At 34.3% G+C, this 15490-nt stretch overlaps 1 protein-coding gene across 17 annotated transcripts in view; it reads left to right on the top strand.

Annotated features, from left to right (window-relative positions):
- Positions 1-15490, top strand: part of ROBO2 (roundabout guidance receptor 2) — a 655712-nt gene that overhangs the window by 589352 nt on the left and 50870 nt on the right. For all 17 annotated transcript variants that reach the window (XM_084875913.1, XM_084875907.1, XM_084875905.1 and 14 more), the window contains 2 exons: positions 6747-6789; positions 8221-8348. In XM_084875913.1, coding sequence (XP_084732039.1) covers positions 6747-6789; positions 8221-8348 — 171 coding nt within the window. The remainder of the gene's footprint in view (positions 1-6746; positions 6790-8220; positions 8349-15490) is intronic.

Raw genomic sequence — 15490 nt, 5'->3', positions numbered from 1 at the left:
CAAGTCAGTGACTAAAAGAATGAGCTCAGTACTGAAGCTTGTTTAATAACAATTTTGTCTGCAATTCATTTAAAAATTTTTATCTAACAATAATAAAAAAGAAATTATCTCACAATATTTTACACTTTTAGAGTTTATAAGCAAACAATTTTGATTTAACATCATTCTACAAACACTTTAGAATTTTTTGAGAAATTCTATTCAATCTTCTATAACCTTGTTAAGAAGCATAAATATCTTAATAAATGATTTAACAAGGGTTTCATTGCTTATTAAGTTTATAAACTGCTGTAGTTTGTAGACTTCTAAACTGCTGAGAATGTCTAAATAATGAAAATGAAAAAATAGCACCCACTTGTCTGGTCAGTTATTTTATAGAATTTAAACTTAATTATAACATTTTGGACCATGGTCACATCTTATGAAAATGAAGTTTATTAGTTACTGGATAGAATAATCCCCTAGAGAAAGTATTATAGTGTCTCCATTGGAAAGGAGACATGCTTTGTGATCGGCTATCTTTCTGCCACTCTCTTTGTTATTGATTGCTGACTCATTCTTGCTTATGCTTTGAGAGCAGGCAGTAACTGCTGAGTGTCAGTCTTCAACCTGGATGATGCTTTAATGTACCTTCTTGATTTGCAGTGCAGTGCTCCAACCTCATTCCTGGAAGTACTACCAACCCATGTGTTTAATCACTTACAATGTTGCATTTTATCTCTGTGACACCTTCATATACTATTGAATCTTATATAACATATACAAGAACAGATTTCATTCAAAGACTACTTTGTGTTTATCCCTTTGCATGGCTTTAGTGAAAACATTTAAAAATATGCACTATAGTAGTCACTTCAGTACAGTGTGGTAGTTTTTCTTTCCATAAGTCTTCACTCATGCCTCATAAATAGTAGAACTCTCATAATTAATAGGTTTGTGCTTTAGTAAAATTATGCCAGACATATTTTCCTTCTTTTTTTTTCTTTTTTTTTTTTAATAGCAGGTTGTGTTTTTGTTGTGTTGTTCATTTGGTTTTGGTTTTGCAAAAATCTATGTATTTGATTTGAAAATTTCTGTTGGTCTTTGAGCTTGACAAGAATAGTCCATTTACTATTATCATTTCTCATAGTGATTGATATCCATCTGCTTGTAGAACTGCTAACTCAGAAGGTGTATATGCCCTTCAAATATTTTGGAATAAGGCCAAACCAAAGCAGCCTTTCAAAACCTTTATACTTAATTGATAGATGACTGTCTCTCAGAATGGATTCACCTTCAACTAGTAATTTGCCTTCCAGCAACTGCTGTTCCTTTCTTGTAGGTGAGAAGGAAATGAAAATTGAAACCACAGGTACCTAGCATTGCATATCCGACTTGCAGATATTTTCTACACATTTCCCTCCAGAAATAGCCTTTCCTCCACCTGTGAAAGTGTTCACTGCTTGCCCTTATACAATGTAAAGAATATGGAGATTTTAAATAGAAATGATTAATGGAGTATATCTTTTTCATGGGTTGAAATTCTGTTATTTCATGAATGAGCTAATGATCCATTTTAAGAGCACAGAGATTTTACATGGGGCTGTTTTTCCCTGAAGTGTGTTATGAAATTATATTGACTAAGTTCTGTATGGTTCTGTTTATATTTTTATTTTCATAAACATTTTTCTGGAAATCATAAATTTCACAAGAAAAAAAATGAGATTTTACTTGCAAGATGAAAAGCCTAACATTTCTACTTTTTCACTACATTGTAATGTCTATATAATCTCAAAACTTTATTGTTGACTCATGATTACAAAATAATTTTTCCAAATAGACAAAATTTTGGATACTGATTTAAATTAATTTACAATATAAGATACTTTCTTTATTTCAAGCCTTACGTGTGATGTGGTATTATACTTAAATATCTGATGTGTTACACTTATTAAGAAACATGCATTTTAGTGAAACTGGACTGATCTGAGTAGAATTGCACTATAGGTAGAATTTGACTTTCTCACTCCCCTTTTCCTGCTCCTTTCCAAGTCTCTTCATCTCTACCAGAGGTAAATGGGGCATTTTAACTAGCGGGGAGACATGTAAATACCTTTCAGGTTGGAAATTCTTACTCTTGCAGGATGTCTCCCCCTCTTCCTTTTTAGGCAAAGCTCATTCAGGGACTGTTATTGCTGCTCTTCTTTGACTCTCCATCATGTGAAAAACTGTATTTGAGTGCCTAGAAGGAAGGGAAAGTAAACCTGCCCCTCAGTACTGATATTTTTCCTTCAACATATTCATCGGCAAACACTCTCAGTTTAACACTTTAGTTTGTAAAGACAACTATCAAGATTCAAATGCAAGCTTGTACCTAGAAGTGATCTGAGAGCATTTCCCTGAACATGTTTTGCTTCTTTACATAGTAGAAATTAGAGATTCCCCAGGGCAATGTAACACACTAACTTTCTATTGATTTTTTTTCTCTTTATCCTTTATTTTAATTCTTCAAAAGCAAACATGTGCTACAGGTTTGCATGTGGTACAAAGAAGGGCATCTAGATTTGAAAAAGGATCCTCAGATTTCATGTTCTACATAAAGTCATTTTAGGTTTTTCCAGGGCAACATGCAATGTTATTTATCTTAATCTTCATTTGAGCACTAACAGTCCTCTTGTCACTGCACCTGACATCCCTGACCACTATAATAATTTACCAACTTAGTTGTATCAGGTGAAATAAGATTATAAAGAGAATTGGGCAGAAAATATTAGATTATGTTTGAATCTAGAGTAAATGTTTGATCATATGTAAAACAGTGTTCATAAATAGAAAAATGAACAACATAAATTTAAATAAAATCCATGTAGCTTTCATGAGTATTCTATATAATTCTATATGTAGATATCATATGAAACATATATGTTCATGTATTTTACATGTCTGTATTAGAATTAACATGACTTCTTTCAAATTTATGTTGCTCACCTTCTTATTCATAATTTTAAAGCATCAGATTTTTAATGGAATAAATATATATTTTACTTTTAAACAGGTGATTTTATTTTATGACTCTTACCTCTGTAGATAACAGATTTTATGAAACTCAATAAGTATTAACAATTAATGAGTGAGCAAATTGTGAAACATTAAACAATTGAAGCATAGCTTTTAAAACTGTTTCTGAAATATAAATTATTTGACAAAACTATCCAAGGACCGCTAAAAGATTGGATGGAATTTTTATACTCTGATTATCTGGGCTGAGTTAATGCTTATTAAAAAGAGGATTAATCTACATTCACATTTGAGAAATAGCTTATCAGGAAAGGGACCAAGGCTTGGCTGGCAACATTAAAGTTTCCATTTGGAGTAGGAAAACGTGGCCTGCTGGAGATAGGCGTTCTGAAAGCTTCCTCACCTCCAAATAGCAATTTACTGCAGAGCCATGCTTTCCCTCCCCTTGGCTCCTAGCAGGCGTGAGATTAGGGTTAATCCTGTCAGACAGTAGTGCAGGTACTTTGTGTATGATACAAACTTGCAGAATCTTTTTACCATAAATCATTTGTAAATATTGTAATATATTCAAAGTATTTAATGGCATTCTAAATCATTTCAGATTGCGATTTCTGTAATTTTTTTTTTTTTTTTTTTTTAGAAACCTTAGCATTATTTAGTTAGTTTTAGCTAAAAACGTCCATTCATGGCTTGAGGAAAGTTATCAGCTAAATATCCTAACAGAAACGCCTGATAAAGATTCACACCTACTTCAAATTTATGCCTGATAAGCACAAAATTACTATACTGGGGTATCAAAATCATGACTAGAATGAGATGTCCAATCACCTTTGCTCTCCCTATCCTCTTTGCTTTCAGCTTCAAAGTGGTACAACATCTCTTTGAAATGATAGCTACCGCAGAACAGCTTTCAGTTTGCTGTGGAATTTATTTTTATGTTTCCTTCTCTTTGTACATACACAAAAAGTATTTATAAAAATACCAAATGACTTCCATTTTAGGAGTTCTAATTGTTCATTCTTATTTCTAGTCTACTTTTAATCCCATGTTCTAATAGAATTCAGTTACTTTTCATTGCTATTCAAAGTAGAACAAATCTAAAAGTTTTGGAGCACCTTTTCAAGGTGTCCTCTTATTTCCCTTGCTTTAAAAAGAAAATTAAGTAATTTTATTATGATAAGGGTCTTTTCTTTTTTTATATATACACATATACAAAATGGAAGATTCTCATTATATAAATGGTGTGTATAGGCTGCTTTGAGTTAGTTGTGTACTTCACAATGTACTATGTATTTTTGCTTTTGTGTAGAGGGTATGCAGAGGTGAATGTTATGAAGACTTTACCATTGGTTAGTATGTGCAAGTTGACTGCAACACAGTTCTGTGCCTCCTCAGTTGTCCTTTCTCTAATGGCATTTATTTTTCTGGCAGCAACAGAGACTTCAGGTAGCAGGGGAGGGGAAGAATCTAAATTGGGGAGAAATACTTAGCTTCTCCCTACATACCTCCTAACAGATATTTAAGGTGTTGCCCATCAGTGCCTGCCTACTTCCATATTCACAATGACATTCAAGACACTTCCTTAACTCTGTTTTAGCAGAGTAAAACAGTCACTTAAAAATCATGTAACTGAAAAGTCACATCAGATGGAAAGCTAAATAGCTGTACAGTTTTCACATTTTGTTGGGGTTATTTTCTTTATCAGGCCTCTAACACCTTCCATGTCAGTTTTCTTTTCATTAAATGTTTCAGATTAATTTTTCTTTATTGTTGTTAAATGCAATTATTAGAGGGACCTAATGAATGTTGGACACCCTGCCCATTCCTGATTCCCGGCACTTAAGTGAGCCACTAGAAAACGGAGAAGCAGTCAGTGCTCTTCGATCAAAGCAGAGACTAAGTTACGATTGTTTTATAATGCATTTGAGATGTTGCCTCAAAAATTCATAAGATCGTATACTCCAGGTGCCAGCCAGCATCCCTGAAAGCACTGGCTTACACCGTAGTACCTCAGGAAGGTTCTGATGGACCTTTGGGAATATGATCGAATCACCTTACTGTCTTGAGACAGATGCCATTAAAGGAATTTAGGGAAAGAACTGGAGAACTGTTTCTAGAAATTAAAAAAATATATATGTGGAGTGACCATATTTGATAGTGGAAATTTGAGGGACAGATGAATTACAGAGAGATTGTACAAAGGTATTTAGCATATGTATAGGTCCTTCAGTTTACTTAAAATATGAATCAATTCATATATTTTCATTTGTTTTTATTTTTATTAAGTTAAATAAAAACACACACATTGTAAATAAAATCAGTGTCTTCCAAAAATAAGATATGTTGGGTTCTCATCTCTGAAATGTATTTTCCCTTCATTCCAGTGACTGGTTTAGCTGATTCATCCTAATTTGAGGCATAATTTTAATTTGGCCATCCATAAGTTTCTAAATACCAAATATTTTGTATGATTTTCAAGCTAAGTCATTTCATCCTAAGTGAAATTATTTGCAGACTTTATCCTACTAATCATAAATATTCACATTTCCCTGCAAAAATATTAAGTATTATTGACTATAATTTGTCAATAATTGTCTAGACCCTCTCCATACAGTGCAACTTAATACTTTTCTCAGATTTGATATATTTTGAATTTTAAACACATTTGGCTGCAAAGATTTTGAACAATCAATGATGGGCCTGAACGGATATTAATATTCTTTGGCTCATCCCATGAGCCCACTTCCATGCTGTTAGTTGTTGAATGGAATCTGGTGGCTGAAGGGAGTGGCTTCTCCAGCTGTGATTCTATTGGATGCTTGTTGGTGTTGCTAATAAGTTCCACAGTTTTATAAAGAACTCGGTTTTGTAATCATTACGTACCAGTGGAATATATTCAGTAATAATTATTTGAAAAAATGTTTGTGAGTGTTGGATGATGAAACAAAGCACTGAGTACATCACTATCTATTAATACAGTTCACATGTATTGTAACTGGCTGCTCAACTCAATGCTTATCAGTGCACTTAAACCCTAAAGGCTCTATGACGGTGAGGAATATGCTGTCAGCCTATGTCACCTATGTCATTGGACTCTCTTGTTTCAGTTTCCATTCATTTTATGCATTCCTTCTAATTAGGATACTCATATATTAATAACAAACATCATGATTTCAGTCCTAACCGGTTTGGCTCAGCCTGCAAACTGAAGAGTCCCAGGTTCGATTCTGGTCATGGGCATGCACGTAGGTTGTGGGCACATCCCTAGTAAGGAGTGTGCAGGAGGCAGCTGATCGATGTTTCTCTCTCATTGATGTTTCTAACTCTCTATGCCTCTCCCTTCTTCTCTGTAAAAAATCAACAAAATATATATTTTTTAAAAGCCATGGTTTCATAATCCTCAAGTATAACTTGTCAGCTTTAATGCCCCTAAATATATACTGGTACACCAATTGTAACATTTGACATTCAAATACAACTTATCCCTTTGACTTAACCATACCTTTGGCTTAAAGAATTTTTAAATGTCTTATTAAAGTTGGAGCAAGTGATTGCTTTGCCCTGAGCCAAACCATTCCTTTCTACTCCCTATACAATTACGTTAATTATATTTTATTAAAATTCCCAGAGGCCTCAGCTCTAAACTAAAGGCCAATATGTACTTTTTATCAGTTGTAATTAATATTGACTGTGTGTGTGTGTGTGTGTGTGTGTGTGTGTGTGTGTGTGTGATTTTTTTTTTTTTACAGTTACATTTCAAAGAGGAGATGGAGGACTAATGAGCAATGGAAGGTATGTTAAGGAGATTCTTTTTTATTGCTATTACCATTTGTAATCAGGACAAGGAAAACTCTAAAGTAAGAGGCATTATTGTAATAAATGATCACTTACACGTCTGAGAATTCTAGGAGGAATTAAATGGCTTACCACAGGTTTAATGATCTATCTGTTGTGCACTTTAGAGAAATCAAGTCCAGATGTTTCATATCTCCCAGATGTCCCTGAAGAAATTAGTAGTAAATATCACAAGGAATGTGTTCATTTGTTAGCAGGATTTTTATTGCATTAATTAGACATTAGCAAATGAAGTTGCTGTTGTTTAAGACTCCTTATTGGCTCTCACTAAATTGCAGTGAGTGAACAATTACACATAATCGATCACAAAGTAAATGATTCATGTATGATGAATAGGCTGTAGATTGATAGGACTGGATTCCACAACTTTAGATACTCAATTGAAATTGATAAAAGCTGATAACAAACTCATATATCCTCATCTATTTTCCCTTTGCCAATATGGAGATTGTAATTAGGCTCTGGTAATAACTTCCAATCTCCTATTTAATCAATATTTTTGCAAAAAGAGATTAGGTCTAATGAGAATTATTGTACGTAGCAAGAAAGCAGTTGGATCTTCTTATTGCGGTTTCCATAGAAACTTGTGCTTCTCTTAAGAATTGTACCAGAGAGTCTATAAAAAAGGAAGTACAATGGTTATAAATGTTGCTATTTTTGTAAATAATTTAATAATCTGTGCAGGAATTAGAATCTCCATCTTTAATATTAAAAATATGAATTCTTTATTAACTATGATGTGAAGAAAGTTTTCTTCATGGACTTTATGCACATGCTGTATGAGATCACAGTGGATCTTTTATTAACTTAGAAGAAAACTATAATATACCTCTTATATTTTGCAATTTACAGAACCTGGAAATGTGCTATTGATGGAACAGTATAAATACTATTCATTAATTTTCCTCAAGCTTTTTGCCCTAAATCGAACATGAGGCTCATAACAGGGGTTACAGCATTCTGGGGACAGATAAATATGGGGTTTGCAGGAATCAAGGAAGCAATAGCCCCAAGTCCTGGAAATGGCTGGTACTGAGCAGTCATTCTGAGCAATTGTTCCCTTGAGGTGCCAATTCATCATCAAACCTCGTTTGGGGATCCTGCTACGTTACTGATTCCTACCAGTTTCAGAGCAAATGACAAAATTTATTTGATGTCAGCAGAATCCCAGGTGGGACCCTTTGCTGCCACTAACTTCTCTATATAACCTAAAGAACTTCTAAAGTTCCTTACTTTTAGAAAGTCTACACATTTTAATTTGAAGTAAATTAAAATCTTAAATTCTTAAATTAATTTCAGTGCATGAGACAGGTGTTCACATCCCCCACTGAGCTCCACCAATTGATTTCTTTTTAATTTCTCTTTCAGCCGTCCAGGTCTTTTAAATGCTGGAGACCCCAATTATCCATGGCTTGCTGACTCATGGCCAGCCACAAGCTTGCCAGTCAACAATAGCAATAGTGGCCCAAATGAGATTGGGAATTTTGGGCGTGGCGGTAAGTTATCTTTTCAAAATTTTGTTATTTGTTTTCTTGGATTTTCAAGATTTTTAAAAAGATATACCAAAGAGTATTTTTCATATTTAAAACTAGTGAAACACGTGTACTAATAAGCACAGTACATTTGCAGAATATTTTATTATAAAACTATTTTCCTATATTACCTTGAGTAAAACTAAGTTTTAAGGAAGTCATTACTAACCAAGAAGATAAATACTCATAATACATTTTGTTTTTAAGACTTTTCACTATGCTGCTATACAGGGCTTATAATTTTGTCTAGTTATTTCACTTCTCTCATTCATTCATCATATATTTAATGATCATGCCCTTTGTACCTGGCATTATGGCAGACAGTAAATATATAATATTATTGTAATATGATGAAAAATGGTCTTTATGCTTATATAATATATTATATACCTGAAGTAAACATGTTGAGTGAGAACTTTCCTGTAGTTCTGTAATTGATATCTGGTACTTCAAATAATAGACAATAAGGTGCTAAGTAGCTGACATGCTGAAGTATCCAAAATTTGGTGCCAGAGTTCTTTCCATAGGTCTTTATAGGGAACAGGATTGGACCAATTATAAATACTCACCACTTCCCCCCCCTCCCCCCCATCCAATCAATAAAAGATCAGTGGGTTTAGAAAAAGACTTGACTAGAGAAGTCTCTGGTCCCAGTGTTTAATTTGGCACATATATATGAGTTTGCTATTGGCAGAAATTTGTGCAGACAGCAAATGAACTTGAGCTGTGCTGCTGATATCCCGCATGAAAGCTGCCCATTGGAAGAAAGACAGTTCTATGAATGGAGTGTTACTTAAGTTGATATTTGAAGGAGAGAGAAGAATTAGTAAAAAAAAAAAAAAAAAAAAAAAAAAAAACACAACAAAACAAAACAAAAAAAAACCAACGTGACAAAAGGTGTGTGGACAATAAGCTAGCATAATTTAAGGCACAGATATAAGGTAGATATTGACCTATTTGAGAAATTAATTATATAGTGACTTAGCATAAAATGCAAGACAGCAGAAGTGGTAAAAAAAAAAAAATCATAGATTGCCTTCGAAGCCTCACAGAAACTATAAACATTTTCCAAAGCATGACCAAAAGCCGCTCATAGATTTCTAAAAGGAGAATGCTAGGCTCCAAATACTGCTTTAAGTCATCCAGCCTGTTGCTGGGTGGAGAAGGGAGCTACAGTGAAAAAAAATGAGGTGATTAATTAGGAAACTAGTGCTGTAATTCAAGAAAGTTTGGATAAATCCATTGGAAGATTTCTATATTTTGAGGTAGAATTATTGTAGGAAACACAGGGCTAGATTCAACTATTCTGAGTCCACTAGCCCCAGTGGTAGATTTCACAGGTATGAGTATATAAAGATATTGACTTAAAAGGATGCTGGCTTTTTCTTTTTAAAAACGGAATACCACCTAGTCGATGTGGCTTAGTGGTTGAGTGTTGACCCATGAATCAGGAGGTAATGGCTTCCTTCTCAGTCAGGGCACATGCCGGGGTTGAAGGCTCAATCTCCAGTAGTGGGTGTGCAGGAGGCAGCTGATTAATGATTCTCTCTCATCATTGATGTTTCTATCTCTCCCTCTCCCTCTCTCTGAAATCAATAAAATAAATAAAGTTATTTTTCTAAAAAAAGAATGGACTACCCATGCCAATTTGAATATCATTAAAACAGTATTTCAAATAATACTATTAAGTATTGTATAAGTATACATTCTGTAATACCAACTATAATAAGGTGACTCCCTCCCATTCTCCAAATAAAATACAGAAAATAATCATTAGGTGTGTAATGAGAATTAAATGGATCACACACACACACACACACACACACACACACACACACGGGTTTAGCACAAACTTTACCATACAATCAGTGGTCAATATGCATTATTGGAGTAAATAAGAGAACAGAAAGTAAGTTTTAAGATCATTCCACTTCTAGTTTACTTTCTATAATTTAGTAGACCCTGTTTAGGATTCTTACATGATCAGAGCCTCTGAAAGTGGCTGCCTTCTCTACTTGACCAAACTCTGAGCCTGCACTATGGGTTATCACTTCACCATGAGTAAGTTCTGTACTTGAATTATCTCCTCACCAGGTAGGCAGAACATGCCCCCTTGATCTACCTAGACTACCTGTGTCAAAAGAAATTCTGTTCCCCAAACTCTTTTTTAAAATTTACCTTTATTGAAAATATTAAACATATCCAAATTTCCCCCTCTAGACCTCTTTCACCCACTTACACCCCCTCTCCAAGCCTTCCCCACACTATTGTCTGCCCGTGGGCTATACATATATAAGTTCATTGGTTAATTGCTTCCCACCCGAGCCCTTCCCTCTGAAATACATCTATCTGTTGCATGCTTCTATGTCTATGGGTCTATTTTGTTCATCAGTTTATTTTGATAATTAGATTTCACATATAAATGGGATCATGTGATACTTGTCTTTCTCTGACTAACTTAGTTCACTTAGCGTAGTACTCGCCAGGTCCCTTCATGATATTTCAAAAGGTAACAGATCCTTTTATAGCTGCATAGCATTCCATTTTATAAATGTACCACATTTTTTAATCTCTCCATCTATTGATAGGCACTTGGGATACTTTGTGATCTTAGCTATTGTAAATAATGCTACTATAAACATAGAGGTACATATATTCTTTCTGATTGGTGTTTCTGGCTTCTTAGGATATATTCCTAGAAATGGGATCACCGAGTCAAATGGCAGATGCATTTTTAATTTTTTGAGGAAACTCCACACAGTTTTCCATAGTGGTTATATCAGTCTGCATTCCTACAAGTAGTATGCTAGCATACGGTTTTTCTTCAAATCCTAGTCAGCACTTGTTTGTTGATTTATTGATGCTAGCCATTCAGACAGGTGTGAGGTGGCAACTCATTGTCACTTTAATTTGCTATGCTAAAACTTTTTATTTTGATGTAGTCCCAATTGTTTATTTTTACTTTTGTTTCCTTGCCCTAGGCAATGTATCAGTGAAAATTCTGCTAAGTGAGATATCTGATATTTTGCTGCCTATGTTTTCTTATGGGAGCTTTTTGGTTTCATGTCTTACATTTAAGTCTTGTATCCATTTTAAGTTTATTCTTGTGTAGAGTGTAAATTGGTCTAGTTTCATTTTATTTTTTGAATGTACCTGTTCAATTTTCCCAACACCTCTTATTGAAGACGCTGCCTTGACTCCATTGTATGCTCTTGCCTCCTTTGCCAACTATTAATTGAACATAATGGCTTGGGTTGATTTCTGTGTTTTCTGTTCTGTTCTATTGATCAATATGACTGTTCTTGTGCCAGTACCAGGCTGTTTTGATCATAGTGGTTTTGTAGTATAGCTTGATGCCTCCAATATTGTTCTTCTCAAGATTACTGTGGCTACTTAAGGTCTTTTTTTATTATTCCATATAAAATTTTTGAGTATTTGTCTAGATATGTGAAATATGCCATTGATATTTTAATAGGATTTTTAATCAGTCAATGGATAACTGCCTCTTCTACATTTTGTGTTTGTATTGGAATAACACACCGTTCAATTTTCATATAAATAAATAAATACCTGATGATGGAGGAAAATAATTATTTTTCAATTTCTAGCAGGTTACACTAACATCTAAATTTTCTCCATCTAATATAGCCAAATCAAATTTGTTGATTTTCAAAGTTTTGCTTATATTTCTACCTCATTTCCGTAACATGAAATATTTTACAGATGAACATCAAGGCCAAGCCAATGTTTTTGCAGGGTCTATAGAATCTATTTTCAGTGGTAGGCATTTTAGACATTTACTATATACAGAAAATAGTGTTGAAAACTTTTGTACTTTTTTCATTTTCTTCGCATGATAGATATTTGAGCTAGGGAAACCTATTTCATTTTTAAAGGTAAAAAAAAAAAACAACACTAAGATTTTCAAAATGATTAATTTGGTATCTGGGTTTAGAATGCAAGTCTGACAGATTCAAGAGCCAAGGTTCTAAAGACAGAGCTCACAGTTAGGATTGTAGTGCACCCATATTCACTGAGAAGAATTATCATGTACACTGACATTCCCCTTTAAAAATGGAATACCAATACATTTTGAATGATAAAATTTCTTATTGTTGCATACGTCTGCATTTTGACAATACAAATTATTAAAAATATATTTAACCAGCCGAAACCGGTTTAGCTTAGGGGTAGAGCGTCAGTCTGTGGACTGGAAGGTCCCAGGTTCGATTCCGGTCAAGGGCATGTACATTGGTTGCGGGCACATCCCCAGTAGGGGGTGTGCAAGAGGCAGCTGGTTGATGTTTCTCTCTCATCGATGTTTCTAGCTCTCTATCCCTCTCTCCTCCTCTCTGTAAAAAAAAATCAATAAAATATATTAAAGAAAAAAAGAAAAAAATATTAAAAAAAAAAATATATATATATATATATATATATATATATATATATATATAACCATTAAGTGAGTGCTTAAACTCTGTGAAATACTATGTGAGGAAAATATGGTAATATAGACATAAATCTTTTATGTTTCTGCCCTCAAGTAACTATGATACAGTAATGGATACAGACATTTATATAATTAATTATGCCAGGACAAATACATAAATAAATAAATTCATTCTTAATCAAGATATTAGAAAATTACAGAAGGATTCATGAGTGATTCCAACTGGATAGAAGGTTTTCTGTCATTCATAGGTTTCAAACTCAAATGTTAACAAGTGCCAGTCAGCCAACCTGAAGTGCTAAGGATGGTAGATATGAAGTGTGCAAAATGGAAGATAGGAAGCCTGCCTAAAGATGGCAGCACCTATTCTGGTGCACGCTTTTTGGAGAAAGCTGGCCAGGTTCCAAAGCATCTGATATAAAGGATTTCCCCCACACCCACATATTATGCATATGCTTCCAATTTTTCAATGGTACATTTTTTAAAATGTAAGAGTGATCAAATAATATTTGAAGGTAATATGCAGCCTCCCAAAAATCAGTAGAGAGCACTTGGACTTGAAAGCTAATTTCATCCAGCAGAAAGAGAAATTTTATTTTAGAGCCACAGCCTTAGCTGTTGCAGAATAACATTGAACATACAACCACTTTCAAAGCTTGTTGTTGGAGTGGCTCCCAGTTTAAATCTCAAAGCTTCAGAGAAGCTCAAGTTCAAGGCATTGGGAAGCTGAGTCCCATGCCAGTTAATATTTATCAGTGAAAGACATTGTGGAAGTGGCAAAAACTAAAAACTTCCTCAGAGTGAAGGATTTATTTCCACGATTTTTATATAATATCAAATATTAAAAGTTTTGATAATAAAAATGGTAGTGGCACTTGAGAATGAAATATGCTGCTTCATCATCAAATTTTCAAAATGAGTTTATAACTAAAAGCAAGAACGACAAGAAAGTAGTTGTGAAATTCTGAAATTGCAAAATGATTTTACTTGCTTATACACCTTGATGAAATGTTTAAATTTGAATATGTTTATCAATCTATTCATTTAAAATATTTACTTCAATAAAGTATATATCCATTTAAATATAAAACAATTTGGAATTTCAGACTTCAAAATTTTCAAAAAGACCTAAATTATACAGTGTACAAAATCTTTCTATATAAAAGCCCAGTCACCAAATGCTAGAATGACCAGAATGATTTGTGGACTATGATGCTCACTGACCACCAGGGGGCAGAAGCTCAACTCAGGAACTGCCCCCTGGTGGTCAGCGTGCTCCCACAGTGGGAGCGCTGCTCGGCTGACTGGGATGAGCAGCTGCTCCCACAGCAGGCTGATCCCCACAGGCAACACCCCCCATCAGTGCATGAAACCAGGCCTTAAGCTATACTAATAAAAGGGTAATATGCAAATTGGTCATGACACCCTCACAATACAACCGAACAGCAAGCTGCATGGGGTGGCCAGGCCAGAAGGAGGATTAGCGAGGGCCGAGCAAATGACTGACCAGCAGGCTGTGTGGGGTGACTAGGCCGACAAGAAAGAAGGGCAGTGAGAGGTGACCAGGCCGGCAGAGGGTGGCAGTGAGGGGTGAAGGGGGGGGGGGGGAGTTGGGGTTGACCAGGCTGCTGTGGGGGGGAGCAGTTGGGAGTGACCAGGCAAGCAGGGAGGGGAATTTGGGGGCAACTGTACTGGTGTGGGGTGCAATTAGGGGCGACCAAGCCAGCAGAGGGGGGCAGTTAGAGGCAATCAGGCTGGCAGGCAGAGGCAGTTAGGAGTGATCTAACTGTGCACAAATTTCATGCACCAGGCCTCTAGTACATTATAAATGTCTTGTTACTGCTGTAAAGAAGACAATTTTTATTTTTTAGTTTTTTTTTAAATATAAAAAGAATATAAAAATTTTTATTTTTCAAGTACTATTAGCTACCATTGAAAACTTTGAGGATATTTTGACTAAGTTCCTATTTAAACTTCCTCTTTGTGATGAAAATTGGTTTTTGGTACTAACATGATTTGGTTTATTATTTAATGTTACAGTACTATAACTAGTTGAAAATTTCCTACAATGAAGAATTAAAGTTGATTGATGACTTCAAATTTTACAAAGTATGGCTTTTAAAATATAGATTAAGAAATATATTGTAAGTAGATTCACTTTTAACTCTCCATGATTAAAAATGGTGCTATTCAGTTATTTATTTATTTATTTTAGTAATTCTGAATTATAAAGCATCACATAAAGCTAATTCAGCACACCAAAATAATTAATAATAAGTGGACTGTTTGATATTCAGTGTAGTTCCTAAAGTTTAATTTTACTCTTGTTGTATTACAATTTGAAACTCTAATTCTCCACTTGTAAGAGTTGGTAAAATAAATTAAACTCTGATCACTCAGATTGCTTTTTATGGAGTTAAATCCTGCTGTATTGTGAAAATGACATATTCATAAAAATTTTCTTTTGTTATCCAAGGAAAAAAAATTGGTACCATAACTTGCACTCCATTCCTGAAGCTGTGAAGTCAAATCAGATAAACAGCAAATTGAAACTTCAGAAAAATGTACCTCATAGTTCCATAGTATGATTTCAGAATTTTTTGCATATATATTCAAGCAGTTGTACTTTATGTCCTTTGGAAAAATATTTTTTCAT

Source organism: Pipistrellus hanaki (genome assembly GCF_964339955.1).
Source record: "Pipistrellus hanaki genome assembly, chromosome: 2".
Lineage (NCBI taxonomy): Eukaryota > Metazoa > Chordata > Mammalia > Chiroptera > Vespertilionidae > Pipistrellus > Pipistrellus hanaki.
The sequence above is the reverse complement of the archived record's forward strand: the minus strand, read 5'-3'. Positions and strand labels throughout refer to the sequence as shown.